This window comes from Heteronotia binoei, chromosome 2, assembly GCF_032191835.1.
Source record: "Heteronotia binoei isolate CCM8104 ecotype False Entrance Well chromosome 2, APGP_CSIRO_Hbin_v1, whole genome shotgun sequence".
Lineage (NCBI taxonomy): Eukaryota > Metazoa > Chordata > Lepidosauria > Squamata > Gekkonidae > Heteronotia > Heteronotia binoei.
In genome coordinates, this window is record NC_083224.1 from 54,376,377 (window position 1) to 54,402,937 (window position 26,561).

The 26,561-nt window shown below is 42.0% G+C and overlaps 1 protein-coding gene and 1 long non-coding RNA gene across 2 annotated transcripts in view; one reads left to right on the forward strand and one right to left on the reverse strand.

Annotated features, from left to right (window-relative positions):
* Window positions 1–26,561, forward strand: part of NECAB3 (N-terminal EF-hand calcium binding protein 3) — a 114,687-nt gene that overhangs the window by 70,725 nt on the left and 17,401 nt on the right. The window contains exons 4-5 of the mRNA XM_060230993.1: window positions 2,224–2,249; window positions 3,151–3,248. Of these exons, the coding sequence (XP_060086976.1) occupies window positions 2,224–2,249; window positions 3,151–3,248 (124 nt within the window). The remainder of the gene's footprint in view (window positions 1–2,223; window positions 2,250–3,150; window positions 3,249–26,561) is intronic.
* LOC132567568 (uncharacterized) lies at window positions 15,279–21,333 on the reverse strand. The gene is made up of 2 exons (XR_009555097.1): window positions 21,151–21,333; window positions 15,279–15,706 (listed from the first exon to the last, which is right to left on the reverse strand). It is a non-coding gene; the product is annotated as an uncharacterized LOC132567568 (long non-coding RNA).

Below are 26,561 nucleotides of genomic sequence, written 5' to 3' on the forward strand. Positions count from 1 at the left end.
TTTAATCATAGGATGCATGTCCTGTATTATGGAGAATAGTTGATGTGCATCACCATAGGATAAAGCCGCCTCCCACATGAATCCAAACTTTAGCTAGTGCATATGCTTATCTCCAATATGCATTACATGGGAAGAGTTGTTACCTCCTTCATCCTCATTGCATTGATGCTAGCCTGGTAGTACAGTAGGGTTGCCAATCCCCAGGTGTGGGCAGGGGATTCCCTGGTTTAGAGGCCCTCCCCCCACTTCAGGGTCATCAGAAACTGTGGGAGGGAGGAAATGTCTGCTGTGCACTCTGTTATTCCCTATTGAGACCAATTACCAATTACCATAGGGTATAATGGAGAACTGATCTGTGGGCATTTGGGGCTCAGGGGGCTGCTTTTTGAAGTAGAGACACCAAATTTGCAGCATAGCATTTGATGACTCTCCTTAAAACACCCTCCAAGTTTCAAAAGGATTGGACCAGGGGGTCCAATTCTATGAGCTCTGAAAGAAAGTGCCCCTATCCTTAATTATTTCCAGTGGAGGGAAGGCATTTAAAATGTGTGCTGTCCTTTTAAATGTGATGGCCAGAACTCCCTTTGGAGTTTAGTTATGCTTGTCACAACCTTGATTCTGGCTCTACCTCCAAAGTCTCCTGACTCCACCCCCAAAGTCCCCAGATATTTCTTGAATTGGATTTGCCAACCCTACTCTACCTATGTACATATGAATTTGGTTTATTCTGAATCAGACCATTGGTCCATCTGAGTATTATCTGCTCAGACCAGCAGTGGCATCACCTACTGCCTGTTCCTTCTAACTAGAGATGCCGGGGATTGAATCTGGGACTTCCTATATTCCAAGCAGATGCACTAACAATGAGCCATGGACTTTTCCCCTTTAATATACCTTTTCTCCAGTTCGCTTTTTAAAAAAAAAAATCACTAGCCTAAGTGAGACATCTATTTTCATTAAAGTAGATGGCACAGTATCATTGCCTAGATGCGGGGCTGGGAGATGCACTATTAAACACCTAAAATAAAGCGGCTGGAAGCTAAGAGAAGAACAGATGGGTTGCCTCGTATGGCGTCATTGGGCATATGTTTTGTAAAGCTATGAAAATCTCACTCCCTGTTTCCCCCTCCAAAAAAAAAATTAAATGAATATCCCCCTGACATTTCACAGATGACTATCAGGGCATCCTCTGAACCCCCTAATGCTTAGGCTAAGGATCCCTGCCTGAGCTCCCCACGTTGCTGAAGACACCATTCTAGTTGTCATATACTGTGTTCATTTATTATGCAATAGCCACAGATAGAAAATCCTGTAAGGGTGTGTGTTCTTTTGGATCAAAATATGCTAGGGGAAACATTGTAATGCAATAGGTCATCTATTGTTCTGAAGGTACCCCAATAATTATTTAGTGTATCTTCATGCCAGCCTTCCCCCAGACTGTTCAAAATGGTACACATTCTCCCCTCTTCCACTGTATCCTTACAACAACCTTGTGAGGTAGGTTAGCTTGAGAGAGAGTGACTGGCTCAGCAAGTATCCATGGCATAGTGGGAATTCAAACTTGGGTGTCTCAGTCCTGCACTCTGATCAAAACACCGTGCCTGTAGTATGGGAGGCAGCACCAGATCAGCACATAGCCCCTCCTAATTCACTTTTAACTAATAGCAGTTCTCCAGTGTCTCAGGCCAAGAGGGCGCTTTCTGTGGGTTGAGATGTTTTCAGTGGAGATACTGAGGAGTGAACCTGGGACTGTCTGCATGAAAAGCATGGGTCCTACCACTGAGCTCCCCTCCCTACTCCCCTCTCAATCAACAGCCAACAGTTTCAGTCTTCTCATTTAGAGTGCCTGTTTAGAATATAAGTACATAAGAAGAGCCATGCTAGATCAAACAAAAGGCCCATCTAGTCTAGCATTCTGTTCACACAGTAGCCAACCATCTACCTGTAGGAAGCCCACAAACAGGAAGACTGCAACAGCATCATCCTGACTGCTCCACTGCAAATGATTTAAGGAGGCACACTATCTCTGCTACTGAAGGAAGAGATATCCATCATGATTAGCAACCACTGATAGCCCCGTCATTTCATTTTTTTCCACCTAGATTAAGCAGTCCAAAGCATTTTAACTAATCCTTATAGGGCGGCAGCTCTAGTCTCCTCATTATTTCCCCTAAAGTTCGGACCCATCATCTCATAAGGCTATTTTTTCTTTGTTTCTTGCAGCAATTTGGAGACTGAAAAGTTATGTGGTAAGTATGCCGTTCACTTCTCAACTAAGGAAAAAATAGTTTGTTTTCGCCATAGGTTTCTATAATTGTTGTTCTATAAAAATAGGTTTCTATAATTGTTGAGAATTATGGCAAGGGTGTATGTGTGTTGCATTATACTTGGTCCATTCTGGGATGGCTTTTCTCCATTGACAAATAACTGGGATGGTTTTAGATCCATCTAAAAGAAGTGACATGGCATCTCACACACAATGTATTCCACAGCCTAATACACAGATGCCACTCAATAGGCTGCAGAGAGGGATCTGCACAAATGAGGGGCCACCCTGGAAAAACCCATGCCATCTTACATGAGAAGGAGGGACACAATGAACCAAGGCTCTGCTGAACATCTTACTAGAAGCTTCTAAATAACCATGGAGATGAAACTTGTATGCAGAGGTTTTTTTGGTAGAAAAAGCCCAACAGGAACTCATTTGCATATTAGGCCACATCCCTTGATGTCACCATTGTTTAACATAAGGCTTTGTGTAGAAAAAGCCCAGCAGGAATTCATTAACATATTAGGCAACACTGCCTTACACCAAGCCAGCCGGAACTGCAGTCCTGTGCATTCCTGCTCAAAAAAAGCCCTGTCTGCTTACATGTAGTAATGTATGTATGTAGGACCTTGTATGTAGGAGCACAGTTCTGGCTGGCTTGGCATCAGGAGGTGTGGCCTAATATGCAAATGAGTTCCTGCTGAGCTTTTGCTACAAAAAAGTCCCGTGTGAAAGAATTGTGACATCAGAGGGTGTGGCCTAATATGCAAATGCATTCCTGCTGGACTTTTTCTACAAAAAAAGCCCTGGTAATGGCTAAAAAGGCAAGTTCTTGGCATCTGTTTGGGAATCTTAGCCATGAATGTTTTCTTCTACTTCAGATTATTTCTCAGAACATCTTGGAGAATATAAGCATGTCCTGTCTGCTTTGGAGCAGCTCAACATTGCTGTCCTGTCAGCCATGGATAAAACCAAAATGGTAAGTGTGTAATTTCTAGTGGAGCCAAGAATACACCACTGTTACAGAAGGTGCCATTATTTCTCTCTGGTTCCTAATAGTGGATCAGTATCCCTCTGTGTGATAATTCATTGCACAATGAGTGTATATTCAGATAATGATGGATGATGCTATACCTTTTTAAAGTAAAGTATCCCTCAGGGTACTCAGGGAAAGCTGGAATTGTATACTGCAAAATGTTATGCATTTTTGAACATATTCTCCTAAGTTTGGGTTGGAATTTTCAGAAACAGTTGAGGAATCCAAATAAAGAAATTATGCTGCGAGCCAGTGTGGTGTGGTTAGAGTGTCCCAGTAGGATCTGAGTTCAACCCCCCTCTCAGTTTGTCATGGAAGCCTGCTGGGTGACTGCGGGCCAGTCCACACACTCTCTGCCTAATCTTCCTCACAGGGTTCTTGTGAGGATAAAATGGAGGAAAGGAGAACAATGTAAGCTGGTTTGAGTCCTCACTCTGGAGAAAGGTGAGTTTAAATGAAGTAAATACATTTTGTCTTCCTAAGCACTATGACAGCTTTTTCAGATGTGACTGAATTACATATGGATTGGTGTTGTCCATAGAGCCGTTCTTCAAATTTGATTTCAGTTTGTATTTTTCACTGCCATTTTTTCCAGGTTCTTTTATTATAGAATATGTTCAGGGGTGTTATTGTGTTTGTGTGATGTTTATATTGGTTTCAATGGAGAAAATATTCTCGAGTGTAACTTCCTCTGCCAATGCAATTGAGCTGGAATTATTAGGGGCTTTTTTGCTCACCTGAAGGATCCTTCCTGCCCAGTAACACTAAAATTCTCCCTCACAGAATGGACTTATGAAGGCATGGTGATCTGATCTTTTTCTTTTTTTGTGTCCCACTGGTGGGTCCTGATGCAAGTGGGAGTAGGCATGGGAGCCTGTTCTTAAGCAGAAACAGCACTACACTCTTCATATAGCCGTTGATTCTGCTTTTGATTCACTTGGCCCATGCTTGTTTTCTGAAATCTAGGGCTTTATTGGAGAACATTAAATGTTTCAAATGGTGGAGGCAAAGCGAGATAAAGAGCAAGCAAGCATGGGTTCTTCACCTGCATGCTCTGTTTTTATTTTAAAAATTGAACCCAAAACAAGTTTAAACATGAGTGGAATGCCCATAAACTAGCCAGCAAGGAAAATATAATGCATAGAAATGCCAAATTGAGATGATATTCTAAAACACTGGCTAAATGTTCTGCTTAGATGAGGTCCATGTCAGCCATATATCTGTTGGATCATTCTCTGTCTCTTCCCTACTGCTCATCATCAGAAACAGAAACTTAAAAGGGAACAAGGTGGACTTCCAAGTCTGGGAGAGGCAGCTGAAACAAGCCACAGCTTCTCCTGACCTGTTCTTTCATCATTGCCCTTACCTACTCTTCACCCTTGCTGGTGGGAACAAGCAAGAGTACAGTGTTGTCTTGCAGTGGGAGTGGTGGAGAAACAGAATAACAGAAACTGGGGTGCCATCATCTCCAGGAGCCTTGGAACTTCCAGTGGGTCATGCAGCATTTTTACATAGTCTGGTAACCCAGTTTATGGAGCTCCTGCTGCCCTAAGTTCTGTTCTGACAGCTCTGGCAATGCTAGAAAGCAGATCCTATTCATTAATTTGTCACTTTAGGTTGCTTTTGGCCCATATCTTGTAACTCAAACTCCAGTTAGAGAAGTAATAATAAGAATGGTCACTGAAGTGAGCATTGTTGTTCATCATTATTCTTTTAAATCTCTCAGTAACTCACCCTGATATGCCATGAATGCAGATGCACCTGCTTGGTAGCCTAAATGTGCAAATCCTCGTGGTTCTCAGAATGAAAGCTGTTCATTCCTTTGGCTAGCAGTGCTGTTTGAGATAGGTCAGATTGCCAGGAACGAAGTGCAAATATATGATTGAGTAACTATTTAAAGGAATATTCTCCTGGTGGTGGAACATGCTGTCAAGTCGCAGCCGACTTATGGTGACCCCCATAGAGTTTTCAAGGCAAGAGATGTTCAGAGGTGGTTTTCTGTTGCTTGTCTCCCACCCAAGTACTCACCACAGCCAACCCTGCTTAGCTTCCAAGATCTGACAAGATCAGGCTAGCCAGAATCATCCAGGTTAGAGCTATTCTCCTAGCTGGAAATTAATTGTTATGCTAACTTTGCATGCTATTGCCTTCCCCTTGTAAGTTCTTTTTCTGAAGTTAAAACACAAATGTGTGCAACCTACCAGACTGGAAGCCCTTTTAAAACTTTCAACCAGTGCATTTGTAGTAAGAGTTCCCTCCATGTTCAAACCAATTGCTCTGAGAAACTCTTAATGAATAATGAATGATACACCTTCCTGGGAATAGTTTGTACGTTAAATGTGCAGAACAACTTCACTTCTGAGCTTCAGCTTGTATTCCATTTACAGATGTCTAAGTGGATGGGAATTCCAGGGGACTTGACTTTGCAGATGAAAGTTTTCAGACTTGGTATGAAGCCAATGAAGAGGAGGGCATTTTTGGACTGCTATTCAGAACATCCTAAGATATCTTCTGTAAGACCTTCTGCACCTTGTCACTATTAGGTGCATCCACTGGGAAATCACATTCTCTAGCATGCAAACCATTATACCATTGGTTTTCCACTCAGCGGAGGAACTAGCAAATGGAGGTTGAATTGCTGGGAGGGATTGCATCTAAGCAGTAGCATCCCCAACCGCAGGACTTAAAGAATGACTGGAAGCCATTCATTCAATGGGGGCTGGGGAGAAATGAAGAATTTTTTATGACATTGTTATGGTAAAGGTTACTGTGGCCCAGTATTCCCTCTAAGCTTAGTTACTGCAAGCTAGCTCACATGTTTTTAGCCTCTGGCTCATACATTTTTGTCTTAGCTCAGGAAGGATTTTTGTCTTAGCTCAGGAAGAGCAAACTCATTTATGCAGTAGCTCACAACTTCAATGCCGGTAGCTCACAAAGTAGAGGTTTTGCTCACAAGACTCCACAGCTTAGAGGGGACATTGCTCTGACCCCCCAGGAATTCCAGTTTTGGGGGCAGAAAAGCCTTTGCCACTTTCACAATATTCCAGCCCAACACTAACAATCAAACTTATTCCTTATTAATGCCACCGTAAGTTCTGTTTCTTGGTGTGTGTGTGCGTGCACATTTCTTTTTTACTTGAAATTCAGCCTGTGAATCTCTTCTTCCTTCATCCCCATGCAATTATTACTTATCAGTTGCTAAATTCCTTCTTCCTGTTACTTGCAGGCTCAGGGATGGCTACACATGCTGGGGCCCTCCCAATGTCCAAGTGCCAACACAGATAGGACTAATATTTCCCCAAGCAAAGGAAAGAGGCATTAAGTGGATTGACTTTATTGACTGCAAAGAGATGGAATAAAGATGAGAAGGGGAAAAACAGTTTAAATGGCACTTAACAGTAAGAGTACTTTATCAAACTCAAATAGGAATAAGCAATAAAATGCTTTGGCAAATTCAGATAGGAGCTAATGGTAAAACACTTTCATAAATCGAAGCCAAGCAATAGTCTTATACAGTTCCTAGTGTCTTTTGTCAGTTAACGGTGGTATCCAGAACTTTTTTTTGTAGCAGGAACTCCTTTGCATATTAGGCCACGCATCCCTGATGTAGCCAAACCTCCAAAAGCTTACAGGGCTCTTAGTACAGGGCCTACTGTAAACTCTCAGAGGATCGGCTACATCAGGGATGAGTGGCCTAATTTGCAAAGGAGTTCCTGCTACAAAAAACCCCCCAAGTGGTATCCTAAATAGCATTACACTCTTCCAAGCCCAATGAATTCAGTGGATTTAGAAGAATGTAACTCTGTTTAAGATTGCACTGAAAAATAGCCAATTAATGTTTCATCCACAACTGGCCCAAGAAGAAACCTACTTGAAAATGAGGCAGAGAGATGTGTATGTGCATGCCTCCACCAGAGGGGAGGGAAGTGAAAGGTCCTTGGCAGGATGTGTCAAATAGGATATATTGAGTTGTGTGGGAGATGTGGAATAAGGAAAAAGAAGAGGAGGTCTGTTAGACACCATTGAACCAGGATAGGTGGAGGAGGGTTTCAGGAGAATCAAAAGGAGTTCCATGGCAGAAACCAGAAGCAGGAGCTGGGTCACTGGAATAGAGAGATAGAGTGGAAGAGTGTGGTGATCAGTAGCTGAAGTTTGGTGGCAGGATAAGATCATACTCTGCCTGTCCTGAAGACCAGAACCTCAGGAGGAAGCTGTCCATGACACTGAACCAACAACTGAAGCTGCAAAGCTCATGGGCTACAAAGCTCTGAGTGTCTTGAGAAACCAGCCTAATTCTTGACTCATTGTGAATAAGACTTAGATTCTGAATGGAGGGTGATTACATCACTGGTTTGCGTCCTGGTACCTGATGAAGTGACATATGAAACAGCTGATCTTAGCTAGCAACCCGGTCATATTTTCAGGACATCAGGAAAGACTTTTTTCATTTGTAAAAACTGTTTACCCCAGCAGAACAGGGAATCCACTTCTTCGAGTCAAACGCTGAATACGTGAAGCTGCCAGGATATCAGGCAAAGGACTTTCACAGCACTACCTGATGCTTTCAACTGGTGATGCTGGGAATTGAACCTGGGACCTTCTACATGCAAAGCAACCACTAACCCATGAACCCTCCCCAATATATAAATGCACACACACACACACACACACAAAATAAGACAACTTAAATCTAGTCATGACTACATTTATGAAATAGAACGTGTAGGCTGAGTACAGATGGTCAGCTCCATGCGCACTGGAGGCGACCCAAATTGGGCTGCCCCAAAATGGAGCAGACTAATCCCAGTCAGATGTTCCCATGCGAGGCATCTGTATCTCACAATGAGGGGTGCTGTGGTGCGGTCAGACAGTTCTTGCACACCATCCCCTTAGTGCAGTTTGGGTTTCTTCTTTTTTTTCCCCTTACATTTTTATTTGCCATGCACACATGCACTCTGTGGAAGTGATTTTTTAAAAAGAAAAATACCGGTGAGTGCCTAGAGCAGATTGGCAGGTTCATACCACCTTCCTCCACGTGTTCAGACACCTGGAAAGATGGATGGAGTGCAGAAGAAGAATTTGCTACCACTTCCCAAGGGGTAGCTATTTGATCCATCTCAGAGACATTGGAGGACAGGGGGAGTGCAAGAGCAGGACAGGCGGCATCTGTGCCTGTCTGACCTTGTTTTTTTAATCCGCCTGGGGGCTGTGCCTATGTCAGCTCAAATTGGCCACCTGAATTCAGCTGTAGACTTGTTCTGATCCCTGAAAGCGGAGAGAGCTGATTTATGTGGCCTTAGTGTTAAGTATTCACTATTTTTCTTTTCTAATTTTAGGGTGTGGGGAGTAGGGGAAACTAAGAACATGTATACTAATAGCTGAATTAATATAGCAATCAAGTTTGCATACAAAATGTGTCACATTTGTAATATTATAATAAAAGATGGACTTTAATTTTTATTTGAATTTAGAAATTATTTGGGCCTGTGCATGCTTGTCCTCTCATATTTTTTTTCCATTTAGAACTGGTAAAGATAAACCTTGTTTCTTTAAAAAAACAAAAACACCTAGGTACAGAATGATCAGGAGCCTGGAGACCAAGCCCTAATAGGAAAGGCTCGGGAATGTTCTGTCTGGAGAAGAGGAGGGTGAGAGGGAACATGAGTGCTCTCTTGAAGTTTTCAAAGGGCTGTCACTTAGAGGAGTACAGGGAGCTGTTCCTGTTGGCAGCAGAAGTGAGGACTCACAATAATTAAGGGAGGGAAGGCACCAGCTGAATATTAGGAAAAACTTTTTTACAGTATGAGTTGTTCAATAGTGGAATCAGCTACAAGGGAGGTGGTGAGCTCCCCCTTGCCGGCAGTCTTTAAGCAGTGGCTAGACAAACACTTGTCAGGGATGTTGTAGGCTGATTCTGCATTGAGCAGGGCTTTGGAATAGATGGTCTTATATGGCCTCTTGCAACTCTGTGAGTCTATGATTGCATACAGGTAGATCAGAGTTAAAACACATTTAATCCTGAAAGTTTAAAGCTGAGATCAACAGGGCATGAAATGCTGTACTTGGTATTGGGTATTCTTAGAGAAAAATACTATTTAGCAGAGTTAGAAATGAGTAGCATAGCAAAGAATAAGCAGAGATCATTTGTGTGTTTAAAAGAATATGATTACTTTACTTAAAACTACAAGGGAGGGTAAACTGGGAGTAAAATAACAGACACTAACTTCGTACATCTTGAGTACAAAGCTAGGAATGGCTTGTCTTCTTCAAACTTAGACAAAGGGAGGAAGAGATGCCATAAAATGCAGAATAGGCAATACATTGATTTCCAATCACAGCACTCAATTACTGGTCATTTAACTAAGACCTCCTACAGACTTTTGTGGGCTTTCTCTCTAGCTAACAGATGGGTTACAGTAAACACATGTGACTTCCTGTTGACTAACAATAACAGCAAGGTTAACTCTATAATTACTGAAGTGTTGCAGACTTGCTAATCCCAACACTTGGTGTATAAAAGACAGGCACAACTGGAAAAGCAGATGTTTTATTTTCCTTGCAACTGTATGGTCGTCTTGGCAGTATTTTCATGGTTTTTGGCCTATTTCCAGTGGAAACCCTTTCCCCCTGAAGGATTCAAATTTCTTTCACTACTTGAATTTCTCATGCACATAAGCTGCACCATGCTCTTGATACTCTTCCTTTCTCATCCAGAAGTGCTGGAAAGAGTGGAGAGAGGCCACCAAAGACCCTCCAAGCCAGGCTGCTGAGATTCTTTCTGGGGCAGCCAAAATTTTGATCTGACATCTTCTGCCATGGAGCAAAGCATCCAGTTCCAAGCCCATCCTCTGTGGAAAACCAGGAAACAGCGAAGAGCCTCCAGCTAACACAACATTATTAATGACCTCTGTTTTGTATTCCTCTGGGAGCTTCTGTAGACTTTGACAGGCCAATACATGAAGCCCTGGCGTGTTCTGACTCAGCAGATGTGGCCTGAAAAGTGGTTCTGGGCAGCAAAATCGTTCTTTGTCTAGCACTATCAAGTGCCCATCCGGGGTCTCAAAGCTCACAGGATCCTGGCTGGCTTTTTCTTGGATATCCTTTGCATAGTCCATGGAGACATAACAGTACTGTTTCTTAAGCTGGGTCACTGTCTTTTTGTCCAGGCTCCTAATAAGCTGTGGGTTGGTGTTGGTGCTGTTCAGTAGCAAGTGATGCATATACTTGCAGAGGGACCTCCCAGCCACATCCAGTCTCTGAGTTCCTTCTTTCCAGGTTTCCCCAGCATAGACTGCAGTGACATGGGAAACCCCAGCCCCTGCCTCTACTGCCAGTCCAGTGACCTTGCCACAGGAGCAGAGGGAGAGAAATCCTGTATTGGCCACATTCAAAGCAGGGATTCCAAAACCCTCAAAGAGCACTTCTGCCATCTTCTCTCTGTTTGTGGTGGGACAGGAGGGGGAGTCAGTCATGAGCAAGGGATGCTCCTCAGTTGAGACTCTCAACCTATAGTAGAAGAGATGGCTCCAGAGGTTCTCCATGGTTTCCCAGTCAATTATGATGCCATGTTTGATTGGATGAATTTTAGATTCTGTGGTGCTCTCTGTGTCAAGATGTTGTTGCTTGTACAGCTCTGGCCCTGGGAGGATGGGAGGCAAGAAGGTTGTTTTCATGACAGCTCTTGGCTTGTCCTCACTTGCAAAGCCTGACCGACTGAAGGCACTGCCGTTGTCTACTACAATTGCAACTTTCTCCATACTGTTTCCTTTCTCTGCCACCTTCCCGTCTCTGTGGAAGGTGAACTATGCAGGCAGAGGAAGAAGAGTTCTCTCACACCGTCAAAACCTCTGAAATGATTAAGGATAGAAATGATGATGCTACACAATCCCATGCTAGTGAACAGTTATTCTTAATGTTGGATTCTAGAAGATTGCAGACAGCAGGAAATTGCAATCTACTTTCTCAATGGAGCAAGGATCAAAGCTCAGTCACTAAAAAGAGTTGTCACTAGCAGAGATGAGTGTGTGGCAGCAATCTGTAGCAAGCACAATTACCCAAAACTTGATGCTGGATGACAAACTCTTGTATGGCAATATGCAAGGTACTGAGCTTCTTTAAGGAGCCTCCAAAATATAACAGCTACAATTATTATCCTGACTGCCTTTGGCAATATTACATTATTTCATCATACAGACTCATTTTTCAGATCATTGGTTGTAATTTTTATGGACAGTTTCCTGGGAGTAAGCACCATTGAATAAGATGGGACTTACTTCTGGGTAGTCCTATTTAGTCTTCCTTCCATAGTTTCATACTCTTGCACTTCTGAATTAACTGTCAGTCTGAGCACTATGGCTAGATGTGGCTAGATTGATTGGCTCTACTAGGTAACATGAGCAAGCCATAGGAGTTGAATGGTGTAAGATTGGCCTAACAGGAAACAGGGACCTACTTTGCCTGTTCTCAAATATGTTATTCCTTGTAAATCCTCATATGCCTTGTGCTTAAATAAGAAAGTGTTATAGCAGAGTTTTGAAAAAACCTTAAGTGCTTGAAAAAACTATTTTTTCCCCTATTTTAAGTGAATGTAAACATATGACAGAGGCAGCTGTGGGAACGTTCTTCCTTTATGTGATTGACAGCATGACATCAAACCTCCCCTCCCAAGCCACCGAGGCATCTGGAATATGCAGCATTTTGCATGCCAGAGGCATAAGAGAGATTTGGTGTTTCCTGCTTGCCCAGGGTGATATGTACAAATGTTTACTCCATGCCACACCCACCAGACTTGCATCTTACTCATCATCAGTGTTTCCTCTTGGCTGAGTTAGTGTGAGCTGGCTCACAGATTTTTAGCCTGCGGCTCACACATTTGTGTCTTAGTTCAGGAAGGATGGCCCCAGAGCAAACTAATTTATGCAGCAGCCAAATTGCTCGCTCACAACTTTAATGCCAGTAGCTCACAATAGCTCACAAAGACTCCATAGCTTAGAGGGAACATTGGTAATCATCTTGCTTTCTTTTACCTCGCTCAAATATTGGGGCCAAGAACTCTTGCTGATGACACTCATGATGAGTCTCCAAAACAACACTAATGCTGATTCAGTGTATGTGTGTATTTCTGTAGAGGGGGTGACTTCGATACATGAGAAAGCATTGTTTCTTTGGGAACAGAATGTCCTATGTAATGCCATAACACCATATAATTCCCAGTGGCATTCCCTGGCATCAGACATTGATGGTTGATGGCATTTGTTTTATGATTGGGGTTTCCAGTTCCTTGAAGACAGCAGTAGGTCCTGGAAGTGGAGCATAGCAGATGCCTGCATGTCCAGGGCAGAGTCCAAGGGAGTCAGGCAGTATACTTCAGTTGCAAAGGGGCAACACCTATAGAAAAACAAGGTGTATTTAAAGGGAAGGGCTATTCCACCTGTTTACAACTCCTCTGATGCTTTCTTCTTTCAGTTGGAGTGAAGAAAAACCTCCTTTGCTCTAACTGAAAGGAGGAAATGCATGCTGGCTATGGTTGGTGTGCCCATATGCAGCCAATCCAGGGAGATGTGTAGAGCTATGCTTCACATTTCTGCATTTTTAATAGGCTTTTTTCGTTGTGTACTTGCAGTATCACCATAGTATGGTGGTGAAGGGGAAAGAGAGGTTGTCAGGCTGCAGGAGATTTAATGTGGTTGCTGATGTGCAAATGCTTTTGTACCTATGCAAATGCTTTTGTACCAATGCAGTGGATGGGCAGAGATGTAGGACCGCGACAGCAGTGAGCAGAGTGGGAATGTGGATACCATTTCCACCAACCTCCACTCCACTTGCTAATGCTTTGATAGTGGGAGGTGCCTTTTCCAGCCCCTCTGTGGAAGTAGCCCATCTCTGGTAGCTCAGCAGTAACTACAAAAATGGTGGCTATGAACAGGTCCCCTGCTGTTTTAGCAGCCTTGTCCTAAATTCTGATCCTTGTTCTGCTGAGCAGCTCCCCAGCCTCACTAATAGGTGAGGAAACTACAGCCACAGGCCTGATAGAAATGACCCATATAGGCAAGCTGGGCAGAGGAGACTTAGGCAGGTAGGAAGGCTAGGAATCTGACTCACCTGCTGTTGCTGCCTCTCCCACTCCATCAGTCTGTGGAGCACCCAAATGATACTCAGGAGGTGGATTAGCAAAGTTCCTTCAGGGGCTAGTCTGCTGAAGCTGAATTTATCATGAAGGTCACCATGTGACTTTCTGACACAAGAGTAACAGGCAGGCCTGCAGCAAGCAACACTTTCTACTTGTAGATCTGCATTTTGAAGTTTTGCTCTGATCACTTCTGAGGGTCTCCAGAAGTATGCCCAAAACAACAAAAAAGATGGGTTTTAAATGATAAAGCAAATAACAATACAATTATCTTTCTCCTATTTTCCCTTTGTGTGTGTATCTATGGTGTTGGTACAAAACCAGACAACTGGCAACTCTTCCTGTGATAAATGCCTATTTACCTCTTGACAGAACTGGTGATTAGGAAAGTTCTGGATCAGATGGCTTATGGGGGAAAATGCAGTCTTATTGGGAATTCTGTTATTTACCCATTGTAGTTTTCCTAACAAGGGTTTGTCTCTGTGACCACATAGCGTTCTATTGTATGTGGTTCCATGGCAACAGGGCAGTGTGTTCATAGAGAGTCTCTTATTCAGATGCTGGCCAGCCCCACACCTTAGCTTCAGCTTTACAACCTCATTGTGAGCCTGCCTGGCTAGAAGATATTAAATGTCCATCTAATCCAGAATTTTGCCAACTGGATGACTTGGGAAATTCATAGGCAGGGAATGTGGCATCACCCTGCTCTGTTGCCTCCCTCCAGCATTCAGAGCTCTGCTGACTCTGATCATAGAAGGCAGGAGCCGTTATTCCTCTATGAATGCAAACTTAGTAGAAAGCAGTCATTTGATCCCTCAGTGCAGAAAGGAGTCTCATGGATCCAACTGAGAGATTCCATTTGACTAATGATTTACTTCTCTTCTGTAGATTTGATTAGAATCTCTAACCCATAAAATATATTAACAAGTAGTGTATATTACATGGACTGAGGTAGGCTGCATGATGAAATACTGGGTTACTGCATTGTATTTTTTGAAGCGCATTGTTTTATCAATGCACATGGTAATGAGCTCATGTGAGAGAAAGACATTCTCTCAAAATGCCTGGCAGGATCAAAAGATAAAAAGCTTTCATCACTGCAGAGCTCTTTGTTCTTGGTGGTAACGGAATATGGTGGTAACAGAGGAAAGAAATGGAGACCATCTGCAAGAAGATACTCTTCCTGCCATTCTTCCCCAGCATCTCCTGCTACTGCTGTGTTCTAAGAACTTGCCCCAGAATTTAGGCTCCAGAATAGACAACCAGCACCAAACGCCCTTGCTAGACATCATTATAATGATCACTATGAAGCCAGCCAAACTAAGCAAAGTTCTCACCTGGCTGCAAGGCTTAGATGCCTTCTGAATATAGTATGTGTTGGATCAGGGGTTCCACTCATCATCGAGAGCAGAAAATGTGTTATGTAACAATCAGTATCTGAACAGCAATTGTGGTGTGCCCACTCCCTTCTGTGACTGGTCTTTCAGCCACAATTGTGGATTTGTTTAATCTCTTCTCTGGTGGGTTCTCCAGACTATTTAATACTTTGCCTGCTTGATTTCCTAGCAAGGTGTTAGCTGCTTTTTGACTATCCATCCAGGGAAACATCTCCATGTGAATCTCAACATTAGCAATCATTGGCTTCACGGGCAGCCATTGAAATGAAATCCTGAGTATGCCACTGGGTACTTTTCTTTATTTGGTGACCCACTGGCTGGATTTAAATTGGCCTCCGATTAAAATGGTTTCCATCTCAGCATGATACTTGTTAATGGCCTCCATTTAATATGAAACCCTAATGTGTAGTATACTGTTCTTCCCATCACCAAGCAGAAACTACATATAACCAGCTTTCTGAGATGCTTGAATTTGTTTATTCCCTCCTGGAGCTTTTTGACTCCCGTGCTTGATTTAGGAGGTTGCAGCAATCAGCTGATCACAGGTCAGTGTATCCTTGCATTCTTATTGGACAAATGTTGGACCACTTGTTGATTTTATTTTTGACAACTGGGGAGTCTCCATCAGCTGGCTTCTCCGGCTCAACCAGGAAAAACAACCTTAGGCTCTTTTGCTCCCTTGGCAGTTCTGCATCTCCTGCTCCTCGTCGTGCTGCAGATGGAAATGGCAAGGAGGGCCTAGAATTGTCTTCATGGTAGCCCCTCGGCTTTTGTCTGCCATAAATATTTGCCCTACTTCCCAGAGGGAGAGTGAACACATGTAGAACTTTTGAGCCATAAGAGAAGTTTCCAAGAGGAGGTTGCAGCACTACCTTGATCTGTAAGCAAAACAGAGTCTTTCTTGTAATTGATAGCATTCCTTCCTCACATACATGAGAATGCTTGACAGTCTTTTAATGGAGCCTGGTTAGAATCCTTCTTGTGCACACTTGGCCCACAATTACTGCACAAACCAGTTGCCTTGGGACATGTAAGTCTGAGTCAAATGTCTCTTTCCTAACAATTTTTTTTATGCTGCTGTCTTCCGCCTGGCTTGCTAACTTCTCTCAGAAGCAGCTATATTATTTCAATCAGGAACAGGAAGAGTGACAGTAGGTTTTAGTCTGCAGGTAAATCCCAAACTACTGATGTAAAATTTAAGAAAATTTGGAAGTTTTTTCTGTTTTGTTTTTGTTGTTGAAAAAAACACAGAGAACTTTTTTTGGGGGGGTGGGATTGAAATATATGCATTACTTGCTATCTGTCATTTCAAACCTAAACTAATTTTACTGATTTAACAACATAAATAGTAATAATTTATAACTTACTTAGCATATAAAATTGCAATATTTGACATTTTTTTGGAATTCTAAACTTATAAATGCCTTAGTTCTGTATAAGCAAAATTGCAAATATACTCTGTATTTGAGAAAAAAAAATGCAAGCTGAAATAGCCTTTGCTACCTTAGTACATGGACCTTTATTTTGCTATCTGAAAAGTAGAGGGGGAATTGACATTAAACAGAAAGTACAAGCTTTGTGATAAATAAAATACATTATCAAACTGCAGTGATTAAACTATGGGTACAGTTTTATATTGAATTCACACAATAAATCAGAACTCTTCGAGCCAGCATGTTGCAGTGGTTAACATTGGCAGACTCTAACCTGGAGAACTGGGTTTGATTTCCCGCTCCTTCACATGCAGCCTGCTGAGTGACCTTGGGCCAGTCATAGTTCTCTCAGAACTCGCTTAGCCCCACCTACCTGTTGTGGGAAGAGGAGAGGAAGGAGATTGGAAACTGCTTTGAGATACTTCATAGTAGATAAAGGTTGGGTATACAAACCAATTCTTCTTCTACTTCTTCTTTAATAATAATATGTGCACATAAATAATAGTTCCAGCTAGATGCTGTCTTCTTCGTTCTGTGGCTACTGGTTAGACCAATTGTCAGTGAAATTTCAGAGTTTTCTTCTGAGACTTTAGAGCAGTTTCTGCTCCTTATGACCTCTTTTTTCAGTCCAGCAAGGTAGGCCAATAAACTACTTCTTAACATTCTGTAGGTAGATGTGTTGCAGTGATTTGAGGGAGAAGTGAAAAAGTCAACCAAAAGAGAAATAGACAAGTCAAAAGAACAACAGTTGAGAAGCACTGAAAGTCCTGCATGCTTCTCTTATGAAGACTAGATATCCTTCTAGGTGCAGAAATTCATCTTGAATTTAAGAGCTTTATATATCTACAACATGCCCACCTTTTTCATATATCACATTCAAAAAGAGAAAATATTTCACAGGATTTTTTTTTCAGTACTCCCCCAAATTTCCAATTTTTCCATCAGAAAAAAATTGAGGTGGGGAGAGGCCGGGGAAGAAAAATGCAAATTCCATCCCCTAAATATTTTTGTTTTTTCCCCCTTGATCTTCACATATCGTAGAATCGTAGCATCACAGAGTTGGAAGGGACCTCCAGGGTCATCTAGTCCAACCCTCTACACAATGTGTCCCAAACTAAGTCATGGGAGATATCCAGCATTTCCTAACTCAGAAGCCACCAGTTCCTTATTGACTAGTACTTCCTAGCTTAATTTTTATCCCTTCAGATGAGCCTAGTTTTCCATCCTGTCATGATTTCCAGAGATATTCCAGTTTTGCGTGGGCTGCACCCTGTTGCTGTGGCATGTCTAGTGGCCACGTTGCAGACATTCATGTCTAGTAAAGTCATAATTAAGAATGCTGACATAAATGGCTGTTGTTTAAAAACTACACATATGAAGAGTAAATCACTCTCGCTGTTCCTCAACTATAAAGGTAAAGGTAGCCCCCTGTGCAAGCACCAGTCGTCTCCGACTCTGGGGTGACATTGCATCACGACGTTTTCATGACAGACTTTTTACAGGGTGGTTTGCCATTGCCTTCCCAGTCATCTACACTTTCTCCCCAGCAAGCTGGGTACTCATTTTACTGACCTCAGAAGGATGGAAGGAGGAGTCAACCTTGAGCTGGCTACCTGAACCCAGCTTCCGCCGGGATTGAACTCAGGTCATGAGCAGATATTTGTTGGCTGCTTCTCAGCTACCGTATCACTGTGTAGTGTTTTTGGGATTTGATATGAGAATTCAAGCTGCAGATACAAATTTGTAATTGAATGGGCCGATACCCCAATGCATGATTCTTGCAGGTAATAGTGACTGCCTCAGCTCTCTGGAGATTGCGTTTTGTGGCTCTGCCTTTAGGGAAAGTCTTTTTGCATTGGGCTCCAGCTGGTGGTATGCAAAGTTTTTGACAAAGATCTCTCTGAAGTCTTCCCACCTCTGATCAAAGATCATTTGTAGCAGCTGCAAATGTGTAAGGAGAATCTATGTTGGGGTTGCCAGGTCCAACTCAGAAAATATCTGGGGACTTTGGGAGTGGAGCCAGAAGACCTTCCCATTCCCTAAACTAAATAAAAATACAGCAATGCAGTTCCCCTGAATACAGTCTTCATTTCCTCGCCCTCCAGCAGCTAAACTTCCACTGAATGAAAGTGAACACACACACTCTCACAAAGCAGCCAAAATAAACACAGTTAGCAAGCACACACTTTTGTGATCTCACTGGGGCAATTTACTCATGTTGCTGAATATAACTATTTGCTGCATTTTAACCAGCTTCTTCAGACTAATAGGAAAATGAAAGAACAATCTAGGGGGGGGTGGAATTTTTCTCCAAACAAAGAGACGGACTGAGAGCAATGTGGCTTTGCCTGCTCGCCCCGCCCCTTGCAATTTTCCTGTTGAGATTTAAAGGCACACACACATTCAGAAACAGGAACAGCTGCAAGTCTCTTCTAAACCTGCCAAGGTTTAAAGGTACATGATAGCTGTTGGGGCGGGGCTTCTCCCCACCAGTCAGCTGGCTGGCGGCAGGGAGGAGCCTGAAAAACCAGGGGATCCCCTGTCTGGACCTGGGGACTGGCAAGTTTATTGTATGACCAAAGGCAGGGGCCTCCAAATGTTGACTATGGGCACCATGACAGCCAGCAACACCCTTCCTGGAATCCTCCAAGTGTTTTTATAAAGTGGGTGGGTGTGCAAATTAAAATGAAGTCATTCAACAGCAACTGCCACCACACTTTTAGTTTTATTCTCTCTCACACCTATTTCCCAGTATATAAATTACTCATCTACTTGCTTGCACTTGAGCTTCCGGTGTATGTGTGTCTTGTGTATGGCTTCATTTCCTGTGACAGCTATTTTTGTGTTTTCATTCAGCATTCTGTGACAGGATTCTAAAGGTGCCTGCAAGCTCAAAATGCTGGGAGCCTCTGAGCAAGGATGCTTGCATTTAGGGAACTGACAGAATATTTATTCTCCCTATTATTTATTTAATTAGCATAACTCCCTGTGAAGAAATGCATTTTCTCTTGGAGACTGGCAAGGAGCAAAGCCTCCACTCCATTTTTTTTTTTTTTGCTGTGGGCAGAAAACTAGCTTACCAGCCTACCTTCATACAAATGCTAATAAAGCTAGAGACAATGGAATGGTCAAGCCTATTCCTCCCTGCATTTCAGGCAGGGAACAGAGAGTTGGGGATGTCAAATTCTAGAGAGGCTTGAGGAAGGAACTTTTTGGAGACACGGAAAAGCTTTCTTGATCTAGATTGACTGTGGTCAAGTGGGTGGAGTATCAGAGATGATAAAATCTCCTTGCAAGAGGGAGGTGGTCTTTTTTAATAGGATGCTGAATCCATGGGAGGACACAGAGCTCTCATCTGGAGCAGGCAGCCATTTTGACCATGTGCTCACTTGGAGAGCAGAAGGGAATTTGAAGGCAATGGTAACTTTGTAGTGTGCTAGAACTTCTTAAAACTAATGAATTTATATTTTAATATCCAATTGGGCATGTAAAGAGAAAGGGACAGAAGATTTGCATTTTTACCAATTTCTTTTGGATTCCTTGCTCAATCTGGTGCTGAACTAAAAGTATTCTTGTAAACATTTTCTTTTTAATGAATATAACTTTTGATGCTGGGAACAATTTTCTGTACCACATAGAACTCTACTGTCTTGAACACATTATCTGAAGAGGGGGCCAGGGAAAGGCAAACAGTTGGCAAGCAGCTATTTCTCCAAAAGCATGCAAGGCAGTAATCTGTCCCCAGGGTGACTAGGCACTGGGCAGCAAGAGATACTGAGGCAAGGCCTCTGAACTCAGAAGGGAAGCTGGGAGTTCTGATCCTCCCAGTGGGAAATCCCAACAGTGAACAGGTGGTGGTGGTGGTGGCCTATCCTGAGAGTAGAAAAAAGCACCTCCAGGGAGTTGGTAACCCCCCAGGAGGGCAGGGAAGAACAGGGCCTGCAGTCAGAGCAGGAACGTCCTGCCACACTCCCAAATGGTGGTGGTTGTTACTAATGGGAAGCAGGCAATTGAAGATAATGAATAAGAGAAATCTAGAAAAATCTATTGCTTTAGGATTCACAATATGATTGTGAACACTGGGGATGGAGAATCACAATATGTTGAGTATACTCTGTGTAGCCAATAGGTATAAATGCTGTGGCCTTGATAGTGCCACTACCAATGAAAAGATTGTTTTCTGCAAACCTGTCTTAGGAAAGTGTGACATGATCCAGTCTTTAAATGCTAGGATTTGGAATAGGGTTTACATACCTCAAGGAATCTATTTTGTCCAGTATGTCCATGGCAAGTGTGCTCAAGCCTATAGATACTCAACAAATTGAGCTGAGGGAAGTAATGCTATCAGCTATATGGACATTCAGATGAAGGTGTTATTAACATTTTTTCATAAGAATGAAGAACTAGGAAGTCCTGGCTCTCCAACATTCTGGAGTGCTTTGAGTGTTAATAAGCATGTGGGTAAGTGTCATTCTGTCCCTGTTTGTATACTTTCTAAAAACATCTGGTCCCTCACTGTGGGAAATAGAATAGCATCAGGACAGATGGGCCATGGGTAAAAGTTGCCAGTGTCATTCACCTCAGCAGTGCTACTGCTAGTGAAATTTTAAAACCTCAGTGTTGTTGTTGTTGTGTTCAGTACTCCCTACTCTGCATACACCCACAAGATCTTCTCTATGTTTCTCTCCTAACTATTTTTCAATAATGTTATAAGCATCTTAGCACCAAGCCAGAGAGAAATGAAAGATACAGTGTGGATCTTGGGCAGGGTATGCATGAATAAGGCTGAATAATGCTGAAGAAAAAGCATATGTGAGGAACACACATTGTAAGTGGAGTGGAGTTGGCTGTGGTCATTCGCATAACAGTTTGTGAGTGCTAGTACTTACAGTTGCTTTGTCTTTTTTCAAGTAAATTAGGAGTTGCCCTCTCTCTTTATCCCTTTTCTGGTCTGGGAACTTCTCAGACTTTGTTTTTTTACTCTTTATGTGGGAGGTGTTATTTCCCATCATGCAACTTCATATGAGTAGTGCCTCCTCTTTGAGAAGCAGTGATAGTAATGTTGTGTTACCAGGCCCTCCTAGCCCTAGCCATAACTCTCCTGAGCTTGGTGAACTAACACAGAGTGCTATTGTGATGTCATCTGGTATCAGAGGGAAATTGTACAGTGGTTTTGGTATGCTGTTTAGCACTGATGGCCAGAATGGAAGGAATATTTTTTTTCCCAGGGATCCTTGCCTGTGATTGAACAGCAGTTACCTTCTGTCTCAAGATATGGAAGAGTCCCATTTGTATGGGTTCCATTTATTTTCCCCAGAACTGTGGCACTGACACACATTTTACTAAAGCCTTCTTTGGACCATCCAAGATTGTATATTGACAATGAGTGATGATGATTCTTTTTGGTGCATACAGGTACACACACATACATATTTATACACCTACACATGTACACACAGTTTCTGAATTTTTCATCTGGCTTTCTTCTTTATTGTTTCAACACTTCTTACGAGAAAAGGATTCCACTGCATTCTTGTTCCTTGGAATTGCAACGAGATGGTTGGAAAGTGTGTTTATCGTCTCTGTGACAAATGGAATTTTGAAAGGAGCTTGCAGAAGAAAGAGACAATTAGCATATTTATGAGGCTGAGGGGGGGGTGAAGAGGAACTCCTGCAGCATGAGCTGATGTATGCTAGAGGTAGCTTTTACCTAATTTGCACTGTTTTGGGCTCCTAATGAATCACAAGCTCTCTTCCTCCCTCTTTCGTCTGTCCCTTTCTCAATGGATGTGCAGGGTTATTAGGTAGAGAGACAGTCAGAGCTGGTTGATGGCACGTCTCATAAGAATTACACAAGGATGCTTCTTTCCCCTGTGAAATGCCCCCTTGCTCATTTCCATCAGTGTCTTGAGTGGCGCTGACATGTTCTTTGTTCTTTAATTCTGAGCGTTTATGATACCTGATTTTGCACTGCTTTCTTGGTGCTATTTGGTGATTCACAGCAGCAGCTCTGTCTCCTTTATTTTGACTTCATGGTGCTTTGCATAACCATATTTATATTTTCAGATGATGATGGCAAAAGTCCAGCAGGGACTCATTTGCATATTAGACCACACCCCCTGAAACCAAGCCAGCCAGAACTGCGTTCCTGTGCATTCCTGCTAAAAAAAAAAAGCCCTGATGATACCTGATATATAACAGTACAATGTTGAGGGGTGACTGTGGGACAACTAATTTTCTGGGAGCAGTTTAGTGGTAAAGAGCAGCAAGAGGAGTGATGATTTTGTACCACATTGCTTAAAGAAAACTTTATAAAACAGAGGCAATTAAAATTTTAATCCATGCTTTTGGACTTTTAATTTTAATTCTGCTAGTTTAGGTCTGATGTGGTGAAAGCAGAGGTCTACCAGATAAGAGGCAACTTTCTCTTTTCTTGCTGCAGTCTTCTCTGCCCACCCACTCATCCCCAAATTCTGTTTTTGTGGTCATTGGATCACCAGGAACATCATGGAGACAGAAATAGCAGCATTAGGGGAATTTGCAAAAATACTGTCTTCTATAAGCAGAACAGATGTATAGGATATAAGCCAAGAGTGACAAACATATGGCCCATCCAAAGCTCTTATCCATCCCATGAGCAACCTACCTCACAGGGTGTCTGTTGTGGGAGAGGAGGTAAAGGAGATTGTGATCGCTCTAGGACTCTGAGATTCAGGGCAGAATATAAATCCAATATCTTCTTCTTCCCTTAATTGCCAAATGGCTGAGGCTGTGCATTATGTCCCTGTAGACTGTTAATGCTTTAAGTATGTTTGTGTTCTGAGTTAAAAAAAATTAAATTGGGTTTGCCTGTGTCCTTTATTAAGTTTATATCTCCCGTACCTGCCATTACATTTTATGGCACATGTGGCCCAGCCCAATAAAGTGACAGTTATGTCAGTTCCGGCCCCCATAACAAATGAGTTTGCCATCTCTAAGGCATTGACACTAGAAGCTCAGAGGGATGACAGGGTTAGCATGAAGTACTGGGTTAGAGGAGCTTCTGCTACTCCTTGGTGCTCCTCTGAATAATCTCTGAGCATTTGTTTGTAAACAGTCCTCTCACTTTTTAGCCAGTGAATTAACAAATGAGAAAGAATGATGATGCTTTTGCTAGGTACCCTTTCGGGGATGCTTAATCTCAACTACATTGTCTGTTTCGAAAAATGTATCTCAGTGGCTTAGTGCCATTGTGACTGCTCTGATTTATTCTTTAGTCAAAACAAGGAAACCACAGTGTGGTTAATTAGCAAAGATAAGAAGAACACTGTGTAACAAGGTTACAGCCACTGGCCAATAAAGCTTATGTTTTGAAAAATTATTCCAGTCTCTTTCATTCACAATTTTCACAATGTTTACTGTTTCCTTTCAACCTATATGTCCAATAAACAACAATCATCAGCCTACAATCATCAGTTCACCATGTTGATTGCAGGGTTAGAGCTGTCAATTTCAAAGTAGTGCCAGTGATGATATGTTGTCAATTTCTTTCCCATACAGAATTGTCCTTCACAAGTGACAACATGTGCCCTGGGATGACAAAAGCATGTTTCTATATCTTCTTCCAGTCTCAATTCATTAGCCAAGGGAACTAACAAAAATAAATACAATACGCATAACAGTATCTACTTACAACTAAGCTTGATGCCTTATACAATTATGCCATAATCATAACTCTATGCTCTTAACAATTACATATGCAGTTGAAGCCATCCAAATTTTTCAGGCAGTGAAGTTGTTAGCAATCTCATACAATCATGTCTGACTGATTAAATGAACACCAACAAGTCTATAGTTGCATTTAATCCTTTGGGGGCAAGTGTCTGAAACTTGTGTATGAAAAATGCCTTTTTTTTGCAACAATATCCTTATAAAGAGTCTTCCATATTGAACTGGTGTTTTTAAGTACATATACCAGTGTGCATTCAGTGTCCTCAAAAATATGCTTACATTCAGTACAATGAGAGACAACTGGAGCTTCATGAGCCCATGTTTTATGTGTGATCTATGTTCTAAAAACTGGACTCTAAGACTCCAATGTAATACATGTTACGAGGACATTTTAGAGCACAAATTATTTTTTTAGTCTCACAGTGCTGAACTGGATGTGTTTCCAATATTGTTAGCAATCTCATTAAGTTCCATGGTTTTGGGACACATCAAACATTTGCCACATCTAAAATGTCCCATCAGCAGTTAGGAACTGCTTTCTCCTTCTCTCCAAATGTCAGAATGAACCAATATTTCTCGCAAACTTCTACATTGTTTCCAGCCAACTTTAGGAAATGTAGAACAACCTGGTAATTCGTTAGTTCCCTTGGCTAATGAATTATGACCAGAAGAAGATATTATAGAAACATGCTTTTGTCACATGTTGCCATTTGTGAAAGACAATTCTGTATGGGAAAGAAATTGACAACGCATTGTGGATAGCATCACCGACACTACTTTGAAACTGACAACTCTAAGGCTGCAATCAACACAGTGAACTGTAGTATGCTGATGGTTGTTGTTTGTTGTTTATTGGACATATAAGTTGAATTGAAACAGTAAACATTATGAAAATTGAGAATTAAAGAGACTGTAATAATTTTTGAAAACATATGCTTTATTGGACAGTGGTAGTAACCTTTTTACACAGTGTTCTCCTTATCTTCGTTTTTTTATTCTTTATGCAGCAACTTTGATTAACAATTGGCCAGACAGTTTGAAAACTGTGTTATGCCCTGCACCACTCTTGTGATCCTTTCTTTCTGATCAACAGGAAGCCCCTATGGGAGCTTAAATGCATGGACAGAGGTATAGTAGCTGTGAGAGGGTTTGTTTGGCCCTTGCATTTGCTATATAACATCTAGTCTAGTCATGCCTGAATCCTGAGATGTTGGTATTCTATGTCCTGGCACACACATGGATCATTATGACACTCTACAATCAGTGACCACGGCAAAAATAGATGGGCCAACTCTTTGAAAAGCACTAGAAAATCTACATTGTTTCATATCTGTGATGGCCCACTTGTACTCACAGTTTTTTTTCTACTAGATGTTGCAATTATCTAGTGATAATCATATTTATGTAATCAAGGCTTGCCCACATCCTAGTAGCACAGCACCACCAATAGCCATAATGTGTCTCCTTTCCATCGGCAGTCTTTAAAAAGCCCAATTTGTTCTTGATTTCCTTTCTCCCGCATTGACAAAGAGATCACAGAATGACACTGGGTCTAACTATGTGTTGCTAAACTGATATAAAGTATGGATGCAGGAGGGGATTCCGTATAGGGCAACAATCAATGAGGGTTGTTTCCCCCTTCAAAGCTGGTGCTTTTCTCATCTGAAATCTTCTCTTCTTTGTTTCTTTTCTCCCAGCTGGGCTCTGAGACCAGATGTAAACCCCTTCAAGGAGGAAAATCAGCTATAGGGAAGGAGTTTTGGAAGGGAGACTGCTCAGGGAAAGATTCAGTGTCCTCTACCTACCTGCTGCTTTCCCATTTTAAACTGTGCCTATTCAAGTGGCCTCTGTTCTAATGCATAGTTCAGGTCATGCCATGATGTTCTCTAGTTAGACCTTGAATGTATTAATCAAAAGATGATTCCTCAACTTAGATGTTTATGCCAAATCACTGAGACAGCAATTATATAATCAGGTCACGCCTAATAGGTATACATTCATAATCTGTGTTTTGTCTGGATGGATGAACAGAGCCACTTGCTTGCACGGATCATCTCTGTTGTTCGCTTGTTGTACAGAAAAGTGGGGGAAGAAGCTTTACTGTGTTGTATTATCACCTGTGCCCTGGTTGCATGGCTAAAAATGGAAGTCCCTTTGTTCTCTGTGTGTGAAAATAAAAAGCTTTTGCTTGCAGCTTTTAGCTTAGCTCAGTGGCTCCAATGCTTTTATTTATTGGTCCTGGAGCCTGGTGGTTTAAAAAAAAAACCTATGGCTTACTTTCAGTGTTTAAGGTAAAATATCAAATGAGGAGAGGCAAGAAATGTGCCAAAACCTGTGGGTTTGATTTTTTAAAATTTATTATTGGGTGGCAGAAATACACACTCCTCATTTACAGAATGTCAAGTCTTCAGATCTTGATAAGAGACTTCCCAAAGATGTTATTTATATCTGTTGATCAGATGTTCTTCGGAAACTAGTTCTGTATGGGAACACTTTAACTTTTCTTTAGGTTGCAGTTCTAATTTTAATTGCTGTCATTTATCGTTTGTTTGTTTGGTATATGTGCAAAGTGTCGTCTGTACAAAAGACA